The sequence below is a fragment of the Squalius cephalus genome (assembly GCF_949319135.1).
Source record: "Squalius cephalus genome assembly, chromosome: 6".
Taxonomy (NCBI): Eukaryota; Metazoa; Chordata; class Actinopteri; order Cypriniformes; family Leuciscidae; genus Squalius; species Squalius cephalus.
In genome coordinates, this window is record NC_137127.1 from 3,652,019 (window position 1) to 3,674,104 (window position 22,086).

The 22,086-nt window shown below is 38.6% G+C and overlaps 2 protein-coding genes across 3 annotated transcripts in view; one reads left to right on the plus strand and one right to left on the minus strand.

The window, feature by feature from the left end:
* Positions 1-22,086, minus strand: part of LOC307160070 (uncharacterized protein) — a 719,517-nt gene that overhangs the window by 491,860 nt on the left and 205,571 nt on the right. The gene's annotated exons all lie outside the window — the stretch shown is intronic.
* Positions 1-22,086, plus strand: part of LOC307160071 (uncharacterized protein) — a 130,926-nt gene that overhangs the window by 31,991 nt on the left and 76,849 nt on the right. For both annotated transcript variants that reach the window (XM_079873885.1, XM_079873886.1), the window contains 7 exons: positions 2,343-2,513; positions 3,795-3,968; positions 15,891-16,061; positions 16,183-16,347; positions 16,763-16,933; positions 17,456-17,629; positions 17,791-17,961. In XM_079873885.1, the coding sequence (XP_079730011.1) occupies positions 2,343-2,513; positions 3,795-3,968; positions 15,891-16,061; positions 16,183-16,347; positions 16,763-16,933; positions 17,456-17,629; positions 17,791-17,961 (1,197 nt within the window). The remainder of the gene's footprint in view (positions 1-2,342; positions 2,514-3,794; positions 3,969-15,890; positions 16,062-16,182; positions 16,348-16,762; positions 16,934-17,455; positions 17,630-17,790; positions 17,962-22,086) is intronic.

Here is a 22,086-nt window from a genome sequence, read left to right on the forward strand (position 1 = left end):
GAAACCGAATCGACATTAAGCTCAGAAAGAATACAAACCATTCCATATGCGCAATGTAACATTTGGCTGCTAAATTATTGTTCATTGAAGGGGACCTATTATGCAAAAATTACTTTTATAAGGTGTTTGAACACATATGTGTGTCCACAGTGTGTGTAAACAACCAGCCTATAATGGTTAAAATTCACCCAATCCATTTTTTTCACCCAGCCTCTTACCGCTAAGAGGCGCTACAATCACAGACTTTGAAAAGTGTCAGTTTATTCTCTCTATTGCGTAATCCGCCGCCACGCCGCAGCTCATTGAGAGCGATTGAAAACTGGTAGCAGATCAATTCAAGTGAAACATTGTAGGTAAAGAAATTTATAATCACAATATTGAAATTACCGTAATTAAATTGAATAAATAATGAAAACATTTCAACAAAAACATTGCAATGGAAACATATTAGGCTACATCAATGAGGCTTTGCAAGAGCATAAGACGTTATCGTAAAGCAGAACTATGCAGCTTTGCTGTTTTCTCACTTTTTGCTCGCGGTTCTCTATAGAGCTCCCCCTACAGCTTCGGAATAGATATTTGTCAACACCGTCGTCAAAACTCGTTGGCGACTCGCCCATCTTCTCCCGCTCGTCATGTGTATTTGTTTTCAAAGAACCCGGCGAACGCACGGAGCCATGTCCACTGAGGTATGTAAGATACACAGAAGGCTAGCATATAAATGTTTAGATAGTGTATGTGTGCAGTGCCGTAAAGCAATTAGTTACATCGCGAGACCTGATATCATGCGATACTTCCTGATGCTGAGGACAGAGGCCAGCGGCCCGCCGGCCCAAAGTTGCAAGGGTGGTTTTTCGGCTCACAGGCACTTGGGGGGGTGCGAGACGACCACCATTCAACACAAAAAAAGTCATAACTATTCCAATGACCCCGAAGCTGTTCGGTTAATGTAAAAAAGTTACTTAGTTCACCTTTAACACCGCTCAGACGGTAGATCTGTGGTCAACGCAACAACATAAGTCTCACGGAGCTTCAAGTGATCCGAGATAGAATCTCATTGTAGCCTACATGCTGTTAACCGATGTTGTCCAACAGCGTTTATGTTTCACCGTTCTTGATGCTTAAATGGGTGACTGTGTTATTTTAAGTCAAGCGTTTTGTTTAATTATCCATGGCACATTACAACATAATTTGCTACATTCCAGTAGAGCCGCTACACAAATGACAAATCTGATGAAGGAAGATTGTCAGCCGATCGCATCAGAAAATGAAAATGATGAAGCTCGTCTTTAATCTGCTAAATTATTGTTTTGTGAATTATTCACGAAATTGAGATGACTGACAGTCATACCCGGCCAAATCAACGGAATAAATTTTTCAGATCCATAACACAAAACAGATCCATACATTGAACAAATCCGACATCTTGACCTGCAATATGAAAGGCTATATTGTTCTCGTCTCTATTTTTAACTTAATTCAATTTTTCTGTCCTAAAAAAATTATATTGTTTACCATAGTTGTATGTCATTCTTACTGTTAATTGACATTAACCCCACCTACATTTCAAAATGCGGCAATTTCTGCTGTTTTCCACAATATTCATTTGCACCACCTGGCGGTCATTTCGCGAATAGCTTTGAAATGTGTCTGGTTTATTTTTGCCACGGTGGTTTTGGCGCGGCGGTAATAGGCATTCTGGTTGACTACCTACTGTATGCCTCTGCTACATAAACATTATAACTGATCTGTTGATGGCTGTAATAATAAACATAAGAGTCTCCATAAACTCCCATTTCATTTATGAAGGGAATGTGTCCAAGTAAATTCATATACCAGTATGTGAAAGTCATTTTACACCAGACTACTTTGCACATTAGGGTGAGTAAAACACAGGATATGCATAAAAGTTGATTCTGACAGATGGATTGATACCAACTTCACTAAAGAAACATCACTTTGTAACGATAATTTAAAGCAATTACTTAAGTAAAAAATTCAGTATACCCTTGGTACTAATAAAGACACCTTCACCCCTGACCTAGAATATGGAACTTTTAACAGTCACTCTAAATTGTCTCAAATAAGGTTTGAATACTTCTCACTGATTAGACAACTCATTTTAATACAAATGGCTCATTCAGGTCAAACTTAAACAGCAACTATATGAGATTACATTTTTTATAGACTTTTAAAAAGCAGTATTACTAATAGCTGGAAAGTAAAATTCATAACGATCAAATAATCTTTTCAGGTTGTAGTCTGCTGATCTCTTCTCGACTTCCTACAGTTAAAATGGTACAGTTGTGTATCTTCATCATGTTTTGTAATATTTTATTTAGGCTCAGTAACTGTGATCTAACAGAGGAAAGCTGTTCAGCTCTGGCTTCAGTTCTCAGTTCAGACTTCAGCATTCTGAAGGATCTTGACCTGAGCTATAATAATCTGCAGGATTCAGGAGTGACACTGCTCTCTGAAGGACTGAAAAATAACTGTAAACTGGAGAAACTCAGGTTAGATGATTTCTAACATATTAAAGGTCTCTACGTCTTTTATTTGCCTCTATATTAGGGGTGGAACGGTACACAGAAGTCACGGTTCGGTTCATACCTCGGTTCAGACATCACGGTTCGGTACGAGTTCGGTACAATGGAGGGAAAAGCAAAACAAAAATGCAGAAGGCAATTTTTTGTATTGTGCATGTCTCAGGCTGTACCACATAGTGTCATACAGTCTCTCCCCTGAGCTAGCTGCTACAGCCTGCCCTGAAGTGTGTAAAGTAAGATGTAAACAAAATAAGACAATCAGCTATAAAACTGAAAATAAAGCATCTCTTATTTATGTGCGGACGCACGAGCGCGAGGGTGCGCACGGCAAAATGTCGTCATTGCGGTGTGGGCGGTCGCGTGCGTTGGCTTTTTAGCGCGCACGGTTCCGCATCGGAAGACGCACGACTTCGAGCCGAATCTGGCCGAGCATGTACATCTCACAGCACCGGCACCCAGTTCTTGCGTCTAAATTAGTTGCTTACATTAACAAAATGAGCCTACAATAGCAGACATAAGCCCTTTAAATAAAAATAAATGGCCATGTTTTATAAAAAGGTTCACAAAACTAAATAAAAATGTTTAGAAATTATGTAAGATAACGTTAATTTAGTTGTAGGTTACGTTCTCATATCCATTTTTTTTTTTCTAATGTCACAAGGAACAATCTGGTTTACTGCTTTACACGATTCGTTTATAGTGTGGGTTTGGTGTACTAAAGTGGTGTTGTACTAAAATAATTCACGAGTGTACCTTACTTCTCACCGCTGATTCCTGATGGTTTAGAGGACAATTACACCGAGTCGCACCCTGTCGTTTCAAAGAATAGTAGCCTACACCGGCGAGCGCGAAGTATAAATGCCTCGTCCATTTGGGGAGGCGCGCGCGGTCAGCAGAGGCTCGCGCTGTGGAGGCAGGCGAAAGTATAAACAAACCTATCTTAAGGCAGGGCTACAGATTAGGTGTCCCTAAAGAACCCGCGTATCTAACAGTAGTTCCGCATTACATTAATTAATTTGCACGCGAGTTTTATTTATTTTTATACCGTATATTCTCCGTGTAAATTTATGCACCGAACCGTGACGCCCGTACCGATTCGGTTCGATACGAATACATGTACCGTTCCACCCCTACTCTATATCCTATGTTTTTTTCTTCCTATATCCTTTTAGGGCTTAAAATTTGTTCAGGTAAATTTAAGAATAATTGATTTATAAATTGAATGTTATATTTTCATTTCTGTTGTAGACTTGCAAACTGTGGTATCACAGAAGAAGGTTATAAAGCTCTGGCTTCAGCTCTGAGATTAAACCCTTCACACCTGATAGAGCTGGATCTCACAGGAAATGATCCTGGACAATCAGGAGTGAAGGAGCTTGATGATTTACTACAGGATCCAGACTGTCAACTGAAGGTGCTGCGGTGAGTTATTCTTTTTTTATTAATTTGCAGTAGTTTTAAATAAAAATATTTTAAGTTAGTTATAAAATATTATTAATCCGTCAATTTAAAAATAACGTCTCGGGTTATGACCGTGTTAGGGGTTAACAGTTTAGGACCCAATGACCAGATGTTTGAAAGAAGACCCGGTGTCAGAATTATAAAAAATAGAAGAAAAGTTTTACTGAAGATAGTTTGCAGTTTCATCAGCAGAAGTCAGCTTCAAGACTCACACAGGAGTTCGTAGGCCGCCCCACTTACAGTTACAAAGATCACAGCAGTTATACCATTTCCAAGGTCTAAGCTACGTCATTGATTACAGGTTGAATGATTCTGATTGGCTAAGAAATTGATAAACATAGTAATTTTCCACACATATACAGATAGACTGAAGCATATCTCCATAGCTTATGCAGCTGACACTCAGACCCTGAAGTCAGGCACGTCATGACCTTCCAGGTCACAGATTTGGGTTGCTGGGTGCCAGCATGTCTCGAACAACAACTCAGTCAATCTCCAACAATGCCAGTGGTTCCTTAACCTGTAAGCAAGAAGACTAACACACACACCCGGCACACCTCTTTTCCAAGGTTGGATTTGGCCAGACTCTAACTATAAACAGGAGTCTCGTCTCAAAACATCAAGATAACAAGTTCTTTCTCTCAGGATAGGACACTTTATCCTAAATGGAAACTATAGGCTTTAACTGACAAATGGTACCTTAAACTATAGACTTAAATGACTCCTATGTGTTTTAACATGTTGAGGACCTTTCTCAAACACAAAACAAGTCCCTATTTAATTTCTGGAAGCTGGGATAAATAGGCAAGCAATGTTACTGCATTCAAATATCAAATACTGACATTAATGAATACATGAAAAGAACATTTCAGTAATCACACTGGTAACTTCTATAACAAAGTAAAATCTCCAGAGAAGTCATTCAACTCATTTGATATTTAGAAGGAAAAATATTGATTAATACCTTGATTTTAATCACTCATTACATATACATTGAAGCAGCAGTGGATTCCAATCCACTCCCTTCAACTGTAACCCTTGTTCCCTGAGAACAGGGAACGAGACACTGCGTCCTGCGTTTGGGGAACGCCTGAGCGTGAATGATGACTGAAGTACTGTATAATCACGACAATCATATTGGCTGGCGTCAGCCATGACATCACTACTAGTGCGACCAGGAAGTATAAAAGGGTGCCTAGAGAACATGTCATCCCCTTCTTTGTCTGAAGGGACTGTGCAGGCAGCCCAGAGGCATGGTGACAAGACGCAGTGTCTCGTTCCCTTTTCTCAGGGAACATTTGTAACCCGAGATGCTCCCTTTTGAAAGAGATCTCGCACTGCGTCCTGAGACACGTTGGGGAACGAAATACTGCCATGCTGAGGGGATGTTTGCCAATCATGGCTGTGACAAGCACAAACACATTTAACTCAGAGTTAAATCCACCTATTGGTAGGCACCAGGCTGTCAGTAGCACTACCTCCTTACAGCCACTGCCCAAGCTTCGTGCTTTAATGATGGAGCACCTTTGTGATTTCACAAATAGCGCCTCCACAGGGCTACGGGGAACGGATGCCTCAGCAGGATGACTCTCGAAGAAGAGGAGGCCTGCCACACTCACACCAATGTGGTCTCTAGTGTTTTCTCTTACAACGTGGGAAACAGCTAAGCTCATGTATACACAACACAGAGTTCAGGGAGCGAAGTGCCTACAAAACAACTCTCTGTTATGAGAGAGAGGCCTCTTCTCTTTTTTTTTTTTTTTTGCAACATATTTTTATTGAAAACTGAATCGAGTTACATAGAATTGACAACTTTTACAATTTAGATTTTAAATAACAGAAAACAAGAAAAGAACCGTGGACAAAGAAAAAACATGTGGCTCAAATGACAACATGGGTTAAGACATCGTTCACATTTATCCTCTACTCCAGGGAAAATTGCAGATAATCTTGCTTTGGAGAAATGGACCCTGTGTACAACCTTGAAATGAATCAGTACAAGACGTGAACAAGATGATACAGTACTCAGTCTATCAATGACCTCTTGCCACCACTCCTCACTGAATTGTTGTCCCAGTTCCTCCTCCCAAGCAGTCTTTGTTTTTGAGTTTGAGTAGTTACAAAGATCCAGAATACAATTATACATTTCTGAGACAATCCCTCTTTGTTGTGGCTTAAAGTCAAGCAATCTATCCCATGGTTGTTGAGGAGGTAAGAAGGGAAAATTAGAAAAACTTTTTGAAACAAAGTGCCGTACTTGAAGGTACCTAAAAAAATGGTTCACAGGTAATCCATACAATGATGACACATTGGTAAAACTTCCAAAGATACCATTGGAATACAAATCAGCAAAACAACGTATACCTTTGTTATGCCATATTAAAAAAGTAGAATCAAGAGATGAGGGAGGGAACAAATGATTCCTACACAGTGGACCAACTGGAGATGATGTTACAAATTTGAAATGTTTCCTGAATTGATACCAAACTTTCAAAGTGTTAAGCACCACAGGGTTTTTAACATACAGCGAAATTTTGGTTGGAAGAGAGGAGTGTATGAGGGCAGATATAGAGGATTTCGGACAGCAAGAAAGGGCTTCCAGTTTGCACCAAGGTAAATAAGGAAACTCATTCCAGCATCGTATTTTATGAATATGAATAGCCCAGTAGTAAAATTGGAAGTTCGGTAGAGCAAGACCACCACCAAACTTACATTGCTGAAGTAATGACCTGCGGACCCGTGGAGGCTTCGCGCACCATATAAAGGAACTTATCATTTTGTCTAAGGAGTCAAAGAAATATTTAGGTAAGAATAGAGGAATTGATTGAAACAAAAAAAGAAATTTAGGTAAAACATTCATTTTAATAACATTGATCTTCCCAATAAGGGAAAGAGGTAGATTATTCCATCTCTGGAGATCAGATTTAATTTTAGCCAAAAGCGGGGAAAAGTTAGCAGACAGAAGACCGGAAAATGTCCGTGTCAGATTAATACCGAGATATTTGAAGCCAGAGTGACTAATATTAAAGGGCAAGTCAGTTTGTTGAAGTAATAAACCCGCTGTATTAATGGGATAACATTCGCTCTTTTGTAAATTAATTTTATATCCAGAAAAAGAACTAAACGCTTTAAGAGTGGACAAAATGGTAGGAAGACAGGCTACTGGGTCGGATACATATAACAATAAATCATCCGCATATAAAGATAAACGATGTTCAATGTCATTGCGAAAAACACCTTTAAAACAGGTGGAGGAACGTAACATAATGGAGAGCGGTTCAATAGCCAAGGCGAACAAAGATGGTGACAGGGGACAACCCTGACGCGTCCCTCGCTCTAATGGAAAATATTCAGAGCGGATGTCATTTGTTTGAACACAAGCTTGTGGTGATGTATATAATAATCTCACCCAATTTATAAATTTATCTCCAAAGCCAATTTTTTTTAATACGGCGAATAAATATCCCCACTCTACCCTGTCAAAAGCCTTCTCAGCATCTAATGATATTACAAGCTCAGGTAAATCGGTTGTTTGGGCCGAATAAATTATATTTAATAGAGTACGAATATTATAAAATAAATGGCGTCCTTTAATAAAGCCATTCTGTTCTTCAGAAATAATACTAGGCAAAACCTTTTCCAAACGAAGAGCAATAGTCTTAGCCAATACCTTTACATCAACATTTAGTAAGGAAAGAGGTCTATAAGAGCCACAGAGGTTAGGGTCTTTGTCAGGCTTTAAGAGAAGAGATATTGATGCTTGAGTAAGTGTGAGAGGTAGTGAACCGTTTTCCAAAGATTCATTATACATCTGCAAAAGTAAAGGGGCCAATTTATCACTGAATTTCTTAAAAAACTCTACTGTAAATCCATCAGGACCAGGGGCTTTATTTGACTGCATTGCTTTGATAGAAAGCAGTAATTCTTCCAAGGAAAGAGGAGCATCCAATTCCTTCACACGATCACAATCAATAGTAGGATTTTCAAGGTTATCCAGAAACTGATTCATCTTAGTGGTATTTGTCGGAAATTCTGATTTGTACAGAGCAGAGTAGAATAACTTAAACGACGCACTAATTTCCTTAGGATCTGTGACAAGTATACCAGAAGAATTCTTAATTTGGGGTATGAGACGCGAGGTGGATTGCCGTTTTAACTGGTGTGCCAATAACCGATTAGCTTTATCACCGTGTTCATAAAAAGTACCACGAGTTAATAATAACATTCGCTCTGCGCTTTTAGATGAAATTAGATCGAACTCTGTCTGGAGATCAAGACGCTTCTTAAATAGCTCTGGGGAGGGGTCAGATGCACATTCTTGATCAAGGTTACCGATAGCTACCAAAAGTTCTGACAGCCTTGTTTTATGTTTTTTATTGGAGTAGGAGGAATACGAGATAATCTGTCCCCTGAGAAATGCTTTCAATGACTCCCAAAGCAGTGAATATGATGTAGCCTCATTCTGATTAAAAGAAAGAAACTCATCAATAGAATTGGAAATAAAATCACAGAATGTTTTATCTGCCAGTAATAAAGAATTTAGTCTCCAAAGCGGTGCAGTATATTTATGTATGGATAATTGAACATCAAGAAACAATGGAGCATGATCGGATATTAGAATGGCTGAATAATCAGTGGAAACAACACAACGATTAATACTGTTATCTATAAAAAAGTAATCAATTCTTGAGTAAGACTGATGTACCTGGGAAAAGAAAGAAATTTTTTTAGCTGAGGGATTACGATGCCTCCAAGGATCCACCAAACCACTCTGAGTCATGAAATCAGCGAAGGATTTGGACATAGAAGATTGGGATATTGTGCGGGGACTAGATCTGTCTAACACTGGGTCAAACACACAATTCAGATCCCCCCCAAAAATCAACAAATGGGTGTTTAAATGAGGTATGCTGCTAAGTAGTCTATTGGCAAAATCAACATCATCAAAATTAGGTGCATAAACGTTGACAAGCAACACCTTGGTCTGCATTAAAGTGCCTGCCACTATGAGATATCTGCCATTTTTATCTGCAATAACCTCACTAGATAGAAATTTAACTTTTTTACCAATTAAAATAGCAACTCCTCTGGCTTTGGAGTTAAAATTGGAATGGTGGATCTGACCTATCCAGGAAGACCGGAGCCTATGATGGTCCTTAAGTCTAAGATGGGTTTCCTGCAAAAACACAATGTCAGCGCTAAGCCGCTTCAGATGGGTAAAAACCCTGGATCTTTTAACAGGATTGCTCATACCTCGTATATTCCAAGTGAGAAAACGAATTGGCCTGCCCGTATTAGGATTCAAATTAACATTAGCAGAACACATTTAGAAAAAATAAGAAAACTAGAAAGCCAGGGTGAGTGACCTCCCCAAATTCCCACCCATACACATACATAACCCCATGCACCCACATACACCAAAACAAAGTCTCCATAAGGGAGACAGCAGTGCAAAACCGGGAAAACTGTCGCCACAACAGTGACAACTCGGAGAATCACTTAAGGTAAACCTAAGAGACACTCCCACAGAATCAATTGGCATTAAGGCTCAGCTAATACTGATATACCCCATAACGGGTCGATCTAACAGTAATAAGATATCAAGTGCGTTTGCTAACTAGGCCTAATTTAAATTGTAAAGAAGAAATATAGACACTTGGCTCATCGCAACTAAACTTATATTATAAACATAACATTGAGCTAAAGTAGAGCATTATTACACCTCGATTTAAATTCAAGGAGAGATGAAGGAATCTCAAATTAAGAAATAAACAGGCCTAACCTAACGTTAAATATATAAACACAGGATGTAAACAATATTCGAATGTAAACTGAAGGCATGATATGACTGTAAGATGCCACTTGTAAATATTACCCAATGTTCATCTTCTCGACATAAGCTTTAGCATCGTCCGCTGAAACAAAGTCCTTTTCCACACTTCCATAGGTGATCCGCAGCCGGGCCGGGTAGAAAAGACCGTAGCGGACCCCCTCAACGCCTCGCAGGTGCTTCCTAACTTCATTGAAGGCAGCCCTGGCTCGGGCTACCTTGGCAGTGTGATCGGGGAAAATACTAATCCTCACGTTCCCCGCACCAAACCGTTGGCCCTCTCTTGCGCGTCGCAAAACATCTGCACAATCAGTGTAGTAGTGGAATCTGGCGATAATGGGACGAGGTCGCTCATCTGGTCTGGGCCTCGGCTGGGCTGATCTGTGTGCTCGGTCTAATAGCGGCTCTTTATCCAACTTCAGTACGTCCTTTTGCAGGGCGGCGACCGCGGTAGTGTTAACAACCGTGTCTTCAGAAACACCAACGATTCTTATGTTTTGGCGGCGTGATCTGGATTCGAGGTCCTCGCACTTATTCTCCAACTTGGAAAACTCGGAACTTAAGCGTTCATATTTGCCCTTCAGATCAACAATGTCGTCAGTACATGACGAAAGGGATACCTCCACTTCACCCACAGTACCTTTGAGTAAGGCTAACTCAGCATCCGCAGCTGCTTTATCATTTGCCAGCTGGGTTTTCACGGCTTGCAAGTCCGCTCTGATTGTAGATAGGTCGTCTCCCAGTGCCGCTCGGAGTTCGGTTTTAAAAATCTCCGCAATATCTTGTCTCAAACACGCTAGCAGTTCGAGCTTCAAAGCGTCCGTATCTGTAACTTTAACTTGAGCGTCAGGCCTGGGCGAGGTCGAGGTCGAGCCGTAAGGCGGAGACGAACCACCCGCAACCGAGGGTGTCACCTGTGAGTCAGGCCTCTGCTGCTGGGTTGTAGCACGAAGTTTAGTGTTCCTTCCAGACATTGTAACTCTTTCAAACTAAATGCTAACAAGCACGGAATTCACTTGGGTATCTGTTTTAAAAGATTTGCACCAAAAAAAAAACGCTGATAAATAACGATTTGGTCGAATATCTGCGGGAGCCTCTAAACACACGTCCTTGCTCAGCAGCGCCCCCGAGGCCTCTTCTCTAACTCATCCTGCAAAGACACAGCTGTTTGCATGGAGCTCTGAGGGATGGAGGCCTCAGCAGGATGACTCTAGAAGAAGAGGAGCCCTGCCTCATGGAAAGCAGCTAAGCTTAGATACCCAACGCAGAGTTCAGGGAGTTTAGGGCCTAAACAACAACTCTCTGTTATGAGAGAGAGAGGCCTCTTCTGGAGAATGGAGGCATAAGTATGACAACTCTCTGATTAGAGGAAGCCTACAACACCCTGATAGCTTAGCAATGTGTCTGCAGGCGGCATACTCAGCATGACGACCCTTAAAATAAATGGGAGTACTAAAGTCTGCATCTGGGGCAGCCTTATCGTTTGAGGGAGGCTTTAACTGGAAGCCGGTCACATTGACACACCCTGCTTGCTCGGATATATAGAGGCCATAAACCCTGTGAAGGCCTGATATGATTCAACCGAGGGTGAAGTACTTTGCATTATGATCCTCTTAAATGAGGGAAGTACCCTCTTTTTGTATGTGTTTAAATAAATATAAATATATAAATAAATGTATAAATACATAAATAAATACATATAGAAATGCATAAATAAATAAATAAATACATGTAAAAATACAGAAATAGCCATTTATATTAACATATATTGTTAATATAATTAACATATGTTATATTAACATTAATAAATGTATTTATTTTCACTATTATTTCTGCATTTATTTATTTATTTCTACTTTTATTTATTTATTTATTTATTTATTTTTCGTTCTGTCATTTTTAATCCTTCATAGTGGAACCATGTCAACATCAGTCTCTGTTTTCCATGTCAGAGTGGACTGCCTGTTGCTTGCCTGCTGGTTAGCCTTGGCTCTCTTCGGGACAGGTGCTTGGACATATTCATTGTAACATCTGTAAAAAAAAAAAAAAAAAAACAAGAGCATGCTGATAACACAATTAAAGAAATTGTATTATCATTATCAATCACTAATGGCCATGGATAAAAAAAAGTTTTTTGTCATTTCACACAAGAATAGGTAGGCTACTTTTATATTATGACGATGTAAACACAATTAGGCTACATTTTATCTGTAAAATATTACGTCTATGCACTTACTCAGTATGATTCTCGATCGCACTGAGAACTGAACGACACCTGCGTGCCCCTCTGCGAGGTGCTGGAGAAGGAGAGCTTGATGCAGAGACATTCCTAAAAACGCAACAACAAAATAAAACTGTTAGCATACATTATTCAAAGTAAACTGATGAGCAATTGATGGTTATGGATACACAATGTATATATCTGTTGATGGGCCATAGGACAGATAAATATCTATTGATGGGCCGTAGACCGCGTCACCGCGAGTATCTGTTGATGGGCCATATAGGCCGCACGCATTTAGTGACACATGCAATGAACGGATCGTTCGCGAATGACACATTGCTACATTTAAAAAATTTACACCTGTATTCACAAACATCTGTGCATAAGGCAGTATTGAAGCATGATAAGCAGTGTCATAGGCTAACCAAAACCGAACATTTATATAAAAATATAATGTATTTAGACAGTATCACAAATATTTTACCGGAGACTGAAATATATTTGCACTAAATCACATTATATAACCTAAGCATATATTCACAAACAAGCTACATTACGCGTAAGGCAGTATTTTAGCATGATAATCAGTGTCATAAGCTAATCAAAACTGAGTGAAATATATTTAATATACAAATATGTTTAAAGAGCAATATCACATTTAAAAAAGTTTACACTTGAGCATATACACGAATGTTAGGGATATTGTAAGGCAATCCTTAATTCCTGTAATATGTCAAAAGCTAGCCAAAACTAGGCAAAATATAGTCTGAAAATTCATATGAGTTCTATATTATCAGAAAATGAATTATATAACAGTAAACAACTTACTCCGAACTTGTATCCTCGGCGGGATCAATTCGCTCTTGAAAATGCTGCTGTTTGTCGCCCGAGTTGCAGTCTTCTTCTGAGGAAAAGGTGAATTCTTCCTCGTTGTCCAGAATCATCTGAAGGACGTCTTTACCGGAGTAACGTGCCATCCTCGAAACGCGTTTGAACTATCAGTGAATCTGATGAAGAAACTTTGTGTTTTTATGGCATTGATCGGAAAGCGTGTGCGATGCATGGATCACCTAAACTATTTACCATGTGAATAGCGCCGGGGGCGTGGCGGCCTCAGGTCATTAAAGATAATGAAGGGAGAATGAAAAAACGGTACCTCCCCTTGCTTTCAAACCGATTACATAAGCTGAGAATATTTGTTTTTTATATAAATTATATAAATTACTTCATTTAAAAGAAGAGAATTCAAGCTTCATAAAGACATATCTCACGTGTCCGTGTGAGAAGTATTAGCTGAGTTACAGTTCATTTTCGGACGCGTTTCAGAATGGTCTTCACTGACAGAGAGAAGGCAGAACTCGCATCAGGTTTATTTTTCTTTATTTGGGCGAAAAGCACAACACTTTGTTTTTATTGTGAGTATACACAAAAAAAACAAAAAAAAAACACACAAACTTAACAGGATCGAATGACGTATAACACAAGTATGTAAGATCAAAATCAACAGAGTATTTAGCCGACCTCAGGGGGTTAACCATAACAACTACGGAGAGTTCTGTAGGCCATTGCTAGATATACTGGGATAAATAATAATAATAATAATAATAATAATTCATTACATTTATATAGCGCTTTTCGCGTAGTGACAGAGTTCCTGTAGCAGTTCCACAAATATATATATGGACCTTTTTTCACCAAGCTGCTTGGCAATTTCCCCGTAGCCCTTTCCAGCATTGTGGAGGTGTACCATTTTGTCTCTAGTGTCTTTGGACAGCTCTTTGGTCTTGGCCATGTTAGTAGTTGGATTCTTACTGATTGTATGGATTGTGCAGCTAACGACCTCAAACAGGTGCATCTAATTTAGGATAATAAATGGAGTTGAGGTGGACATTTTAAAGGCAGACTAACAGGTCTTTGAATTCTATCTGATAGACAGGTGTTCAAATACTTATTTGCAGCTGTATCATACAAATAAATAGTTAAAAAATCATATATTGTGATTTCTGGATTTTTTTTTTTTGATTATGTCTCTCACAGTGGACATGCACCTACGATGACAATTTCAGACCCCTCCATGATTTCCAAGTGGGAGAACTTGCAAAATAGCAGGGTGTTCAAATACTTATTTTCCTCACTGTATATATATATATATAATTTTTTATTTTTTTTTATTTATTTTTTTAAGGGGGAACAGAGGCCAACTCTCTCGGCTCTGTGTTTTTTTGTTTTTTTTTGTGTTTTTTTATAAAAAACATGACTACGTTCTACTTCTTATTTAACTGAAGGAGGCTAAGAGTGCCAACTACTAAAGGCTACAGGGAGCTGTTTTTCACTATATTCTAGCCAGAACAATTTCATTTTGATTGGTCATAAACAAAAGACCCGAGGCAGACAGTCAGCAAATGGAATATTATCATCGGTCCAGCCCGTTTAGGGCCTGATGTTGTGTGAGGAGGGGGAAAGAGGAAGAAGAGGGTAGTTGTTAATATCCTCGCAAAGGGAAGGAGGCAATTTTATTTGCCTCTGCCCATACCAGGACGCTCGGGTCTGGAGTGGGCCACTTCCCTGACATCCGTCCTTCGGATGAGACTTTAAACCGAGGTCCTGACTCTCTGTGGTCATTAAAATTGATGTCCTTCGAAAAAAGAGTAGGAGTGTAACCCCGGGATCTTGGCCAAATATGCCCATTGGCCTCTATCCATCATGGCCTCCTAATCATCCCCATATACTGATTGTATTCATCACTCTGTCTCCTCTTCACCAGTAAGCTGGTGTGTGGTGAGCGTTCTGGCGCAGTATGGCTGCCGTTGCATCATCCAGGTGGATGCTGCACATTGGTGGTGGTTAAGGAGACCCCCCCCTTCCATGTAAAGCGCTTTGAGTACCCAGGTTACAAGGACCCAGACAAAAGAGAACATGAGTGTCAACAGGTGTTAGAAACCTCGTACACGGGTCGGCACACTTCCTGAAGTGCTTTTTAGAAGCCATGATATTCTCTTCACAGTACCAGCAACACAGTCCCTGAAGACGAAAAGAGAATGACATGTTCTCTAGGAGCCCTTTTATATGGTCGCACTAGTAGTGACGACATGGCTGTCACCGGCCAATACGATTGCCGTGATAACACAGTACTTCAGTCATCAGTCACACTGAGGCGTTCTCCAAAGCGTCTCAGGACACAGTCCCTTTCGAAAGGGAACTAAAGGCTCTTTGAAAAACTTGTGAAAATTCATTATAGATGTAACCCTTTCGAATTTAACATCTATAGTTTTCCTTTATTTCTAGTTCTAAAGTATGTTTATTTGTAACTACGGTTGATTATATATCATAAAAGGACGTTTCTGTATTTTAGGTGTGGTACTGTCATTAACCTCTAGAGGGCGGTTAACGCTGTGGTATGTTGAGAGTCAATGTATGTTAAAGGGATAGTTCACTTTGAAATAAAATTTTGGTATGTTTTAGCTTACCTCAAGGGCATCCAAGATGTAGGTGTCTTTTTTTCCGCAGTAGTTTCAATTTTGATATTTTTAGGTCAAACCGTTCTTGTCTGTCAGTCATATAATGCAGGTCGATGGTCACTGTCTCAAAACACAAGCACAGAGTCCAAATTAAAACAATATTGTTTATATTGAATGTGAATCATTGTAAATAAAATTGCCGGCTGTTAATTACTTGAAATTGATTTGGTCCACCCTTTTACTTTTAAATCCTCCCAGAGCCGAACCTAGGCCAAATTTAACCTCTGTAGAGTAACATATACATAGAATACCACATTTGTCGTCCCTGTTACATATGGTACGAAATGTCAATCAAATTTTTCTATCTCTAGGTTTTTGAGTTCTGCTGCAGATGAAGCCTGTCAGTATGTGAAAGGAATTGTGGGTGAAAACCCATTACTCCTGAAAGAGCTGAATCTGAGTGAATGTGAACTAGGAGACACAAACGTGAAGAAGCTCACTTCTCTATTGGAGGATAAACACTGTAAAGTCAACAGACTGAAGTGAGTATTTTACTTGGTCTAATACTTGACATGTAAAATATCTCTAAAAATAACATTGTCATTGTTCATAAATAAAGTTTTAAGATTAACTGAAGAGTGTTTCCTTTTTCTTTCTCTTCAGGCTGAATAATAACAGCATTACAGCAGAAGGTTGTGCTGCTCTGACTTCAGCGTTTAATTCAAACCTGATAGAGCTGGATCTGAGTGAGAATAAACTAGGAAACTCTGGAATAAAGAAGATCTGTCCTCTGTTGGAAAATACACAATGCAGATTGACGAAACTGAAGTGTGTATTTTTATTTATCCTCATATATATATATATATATATATATATATATATATATATATATATATATATACATGTATGTGTGTGTGTGTAATATTTGTAAATTACTATGTTATCAGATTAACTGTCTTGAAAATTATGATTATTAATTAGATTATTAAGGCTAAAATATTAGTTGCAGTATTATTAAATATTGTACAAAGCACTGTATGAATAAATTAATATGTAGATCTGTATTAATAAGAAATTCAGTTTAATAAGTTTATTTTAAGTTATTATTGGTTAAATTTCATGATTTTAATATGAAAATGTGAAATTTAGTTTGCTTGTTCTATGCACAATTTTTGTTCTGTTCTGATAAATTGTAGAATAATTGAATAATCGTCTGAATGTTACATTTTCCTTTCTGTTCTAGACTCTCAGACTGCAGTATCACAGAAGAAGGTTATAAAGCTCTGGCTTCAGCTCTGAGATCAAACCCTTCACACCTGATAGAGCTGGATCTCAGAGGAAATGATCCTGGACAATCAGGAGTGAAGGAGCTCGATGATTTACTACAGGATGAAAAATGTAAATTAAAGACCAGGTGATTAATGTCTTAAAATATTTCAAAATAAGCCACAAATGTGATATCTGCTATATGAAACTAAGGGGACTGGGAATTGGAGAGGAATTGCATTTTAAAGGTAGAGGAACTTACAGCATACCTATTACTGAAATTCAACAGTCACACAACTATATTTCACATGCAACCAGAACTGTATTTTGATTAGTTATAATACAAGCAGGTCTCTTGATGAGGTTGATACGCTGCCATATTCCACTCCTTTTTTACCACCCAATCTATTAATGCATTGTGGAATAAACTGGTAATTGTCAACTACGTGACTGACTGAAATCATAATTAACTGAATACAGTTAGAAATAATCAAGGTTCCTCACTTCACTATAATTATATATTCATTTTGATATATTTGAACATACAGTACTTTTTTTTATATTGATTTCGCATTGTGCATCATGTATTTGCTTAGCTTGAAAGAATGGGAGGTGCAAAAAAAAAAACATTTAGTCAGAATTATCTAAAATACTCTTCTATGTTCTGTAGGTTTTTGAAAAGTGCTGCTGCACAGGAAGCGTGTGAGTGTCTCACTAAAGTTCTGGGTAAAAGTCCATTATTGCTGACAGAACTGGATCTGAGTGAAGATAAATTAGGAGATCTGGATGGAGAGAAGCTCTCTGCTCTTTTGATGGACTCTCATAGCAAAGTGGAGAAAATCAAGTGAGTCATCATGATTTATACATTATAACTTCTCTGTTAATTCATTATATGAGACTATCAGTCACATATGTGATCAAATTTGAAGACCTGCTGATCTGATGTGTGTTAAATATGTGCTGAAGTACAATCAGAAGAATAATAAATGCTGTTTCTGTGTTTAGGCTGAATAATTGTGAGCTGACAGAGAAAAGCTGTTCAGTTCTAGCTACTGTTCTCTCCTCTAAAACCATCCTGAAAGAGCTGAACCTGAACAACAGCCGTCTGCTGGACTCTGGAGTCAAAGAGATCTGTGAGGGACTGAAGAATCCTGTGTGTGAGCTGAAGATACTCAAGTGAGTACATTTCACCACATTTTAAGAATGTTTGATAACTTTTTTGTGCTGATCTAATACTAATATTTTCTTAGTGCTAGGTGCACATTTCAACTACATTAAAGTTATTAAAATTAACCCAGTGTATACAGGTTTATTGTTATTAATTATACAAGTGGTCTGTCTAAATATTCAAATCTGATTGGCTGGAAGTTGTGCAATAAAAAAATGTTTGCACAATATTTTTTGGTATTTAAAGTGCGTTAGTAATTTGCGCCTACAGACGGGTCCACGACGTGTGTCCACTTTGTCCCATAGATGGTCTGCCCGTTTCCTTGCTAGAAAAACGTTCAGTTTTTCTGCTTGCGAATTCTGCCATGTAAATAGTGAATCCGCCATGGTGCGAGCGTGACTGGCCTTTAAAGGGAATAGGAGATGAGACTCTGATTTTTTAATTGCACGTAACCCATTATGCAAAATTCACTTTTACATGGCGTTTGAACATAAAACATTGAACATATCCTATAATAATAAAAATCCACCCAGTGCTTTTTTTTTAAATCCCCCCCAAAAAATAAGCACTGTCTCAGAATGAACATAGCAGTCGTCATTTACTCCTGACATCTGAGCTGCTGAAGACGCAGTGGATTACTTTAGTTTTTGAAGGGAATGCGCCCCTCAATCTACCTTAATGCGTTTATGTTTGCGTGAATCATTTTACACCAGACTGTTTTGTGCACTTTGTCAGTACAAAGCAGGCTTTGCTAAAAAGTTGTTTCTCGAGGATGGATCAGTACCAACTGTTGTGTTCGTTATCCAGCTCACAGTCTCCGGATCGATACTGGTCACAGCAGTAATGAAAGGGAGAGCACGCATTTTATCACAGCTCATCGAGTCGTTTTATGGATATAAAGTTTACCAGTTTATTAAGTAACCCAATTGGAAAGTTCTGTATATATTTGTTTACTGTTAGTTGTAACAAGTTTTTTTGTGTAATTCGATGTGTATGTTGATGATAATGCAAGGGAGAGAGTGTTTATGGATAATACTTTAACGCACACTTTTTGTACTGTTTTATTCAGCTCTTACAGTGATTTTCTGGAGTGATTCAAGATTCAAAAAACTTTATTTATCCCCGTAGGGCAATTCAGTTTTAGCCTGCCAGTCGTATCAACAAGACAAAAGGTAGCATCGTCCTGAGGGCATTAGACAGAATTCCTGACTAAGAACATGGTCAGGATAACTCATGACCTGTCTAGCCTTCTGGAGCACCCGTTTATTCCAGAGGGAGCTCAGGTCTGTCAGCTGAACTCCAATGATCTTGGAGCAGATTTGAACAATACTGCTGAGGCTATTCTTGTCCCTCACAGACAATCCATTAAACCAGCAGATAAAAGAAAATGTTAAAAGGCTTTCAATAAATGAATAATAAAAGTTACATAAGATCCTTTGAGATACATTAAAAGAATTTAGCTTCCGCATCGAGTGGATTCTTTGTTGTCCCCGCTTAGTGATAGACTCTGTGTTTTTATCAAACTTGAGGTTTGAGTCAAACGTGGTTCCTAAGTACTTACACGTCTCTACAATTTCAACATTTTCGCCATGAATAATGCTGGCTTCTGGGTTAAAACGGTTCTTTCTAAAATCAATGATTAACTCCTTAGTTTTTGTCACATTAAGGTCCAGGAAGTTATCATTACACCAATTCACAAATTGTGATAAGGCACTTCCATGGCCCGATTGGTCCCCCTGAAGAAGTGACAGTAGGGTAGATCTTTCATTCTATGCCCGTGCCCAAGCCCGGACTCGACCGATATTTCCCACCACTGTCCTCGCACGCTGCTCGCCTATGACAGCAAAAAACTGGGACTTCGACGATGAACAGACAAGCAGTCTTGCCATGACAGAAATTATTATAGTAGTCAGCCTCAGGCCTCAATATCCGCTTTTGTTACTTTTCCGATCCATTCAACTATTTCTGAATAAACAAACAACGCAGTTTGCATGCTTCTTCCTTGTCGCATTAGGTCTATTCATTAAGATAATAATTAATGAATGCACGGACAATTATGAACTTGATAAATGTTACAGATATGTTTTACTATGCACAAACAAATGCCTTTCAACTTACATGTGCAAAATTCAGAATTAAATGAATGTGCTGCAATTTGTACAAAAAGAGTCTGTAGTAGCATACGTGTTTTAGCCATTAAATAAGCACATAGTTTCAAGTTTAAGTTTTGTTTTGAAGAAAGCTTTTCTTTAAAGTGAATTTCGTTTAGTATAAATTGTATCTTAATTTCAATACATTTTTCATCAACCAATTGCCTGGATTTAATACACAAAAAGCAATATAGCAGACATTATAATCATGACATGGAGTCGCCGGCGCGCCGCGGTTGAAACTCGTAATACACGCTGTCACCGAATTTACAAATGCACATCTTGCTTGTTGCTCACACACATATTATGTTGAAATAACAATATGTTGAAGTAACATTATTATTAATAATTAATCTTTAAGAATATTTGATTGAATGCTGAATGTTGTGCTTGTTCAATTTCAATAAAATTAAAACTTTAATTGTTATAATTAAAATAATTGTATATTGAATATTGAGTGGCCAATTTTTGCTCATTTATTAATAGTATTTATATAATATATATATAACTGCGCAGCTCCCCCCTGTAGCCTAAATGAGCACAGCAGCACCTGCTTAAAAAAATTCTGGCGCCGCCCCTGGTTATAACGGCCCACATATTAAAAATGGTCGGGTTTCAATCGGGCTCGGGCTCATAATTACAGTGAACATGTCGGGTCGGGCCGGGCTCGGACACAACGTGCTCGGGCTTGGGTTGGGTCGGGCTTGATATGTTGGGCCCGATTTAAGCTCTACAGTAGGGCAGTGTCATCAGAAAATTTCACAAGGTAGCTACCCAATTGGGAAGTCCTGCAGCTATCAGTGTACATAATAAAAAGCAAAGGAGAAAGGACACAGCCCTGCGGAGACCCTGGACATGTGGCCATTCACAAATACCTTCTGTAGTCTGTCTGTTAAAAAATTGAAGAGCAACAATAAAATCTGATCAGGTAAATTAAAATAAGAGGCCAGTCGCTCAATTCGAATATGAGGCTGCATCTTGTTAAAAGCTGAAGAAAAATCAGCAAATAAAAGTCGTGCATGTGATTTAGGTCTTTCGCGGTGCTTGTATAATCTATCTAAGATGAAAATCTTAGAGTCATCCACAACTTTCCCAGCTTGATAGGCAAATTGTAGTGGATTTAATTTTCCATCAATTAGCGAGACAATTTCATCTTTCAGTATTTTCTCGAACGTTTTCATCACAAGTGATGTTAGTGCAACTGGTCTGAATTCTTTCATTTCTCTTGGATTATTAGATTTAGGGACAGGTATTATAATTGAAGTTTTCCATATGGCATGAATCTGACCACACTCGATACACATCTGAAAAAGTGTTGTAAACACCTCACTGAGCTGGTCCGCACAATAACACAAAACGCGTCCACAGATGGAATCAGGGCCAGCAGCTTTACGTATGTTTAATTTCTTGAAGATTTGTGACATTACCTTGTGTTATCACTAGACCATTCTTTGGAACCAAAGATTCCCGCATTTCAGAGATATTATTCAGAAAATCAGACCTTTCAAAACGAGAAAAGAAAGAATTAAAGCCATTTGCCAAGTCAGCATTTTCCACGCCATTTACATGAATGACCTGCTTGGTCTCACAGGAATACTGATTAATTGATGCCATGGATTTTATACCTGTCCAGGCTGCCCTAAGGTCCCCTCTACAATACAGACTTTCAATTTTATTTCTGTAATTCATTTTGGCCTTCCTTATTTCGACCTTAACTTCTATAGAAGCTGCTTTTTTCTCCAATGGGTGTCCTGAATAAAATAGTATTTTCTTTTTATTGATGGCAGATTTAAATTCTTTGGTCACCCAAGGTTTATTATTTGGGAAAATAACCACTTTTTTAGATGGGAATACTGAGTCCACGCAGAATGTGATATATGATGAAACAGTGTCTATAAGTTCATTATTATAATCACAACCATCATAAAAACATTGCCAGTCTGTACACTCAAAGCATGCCTGGAGAGAGGAGATGCTGGCCTC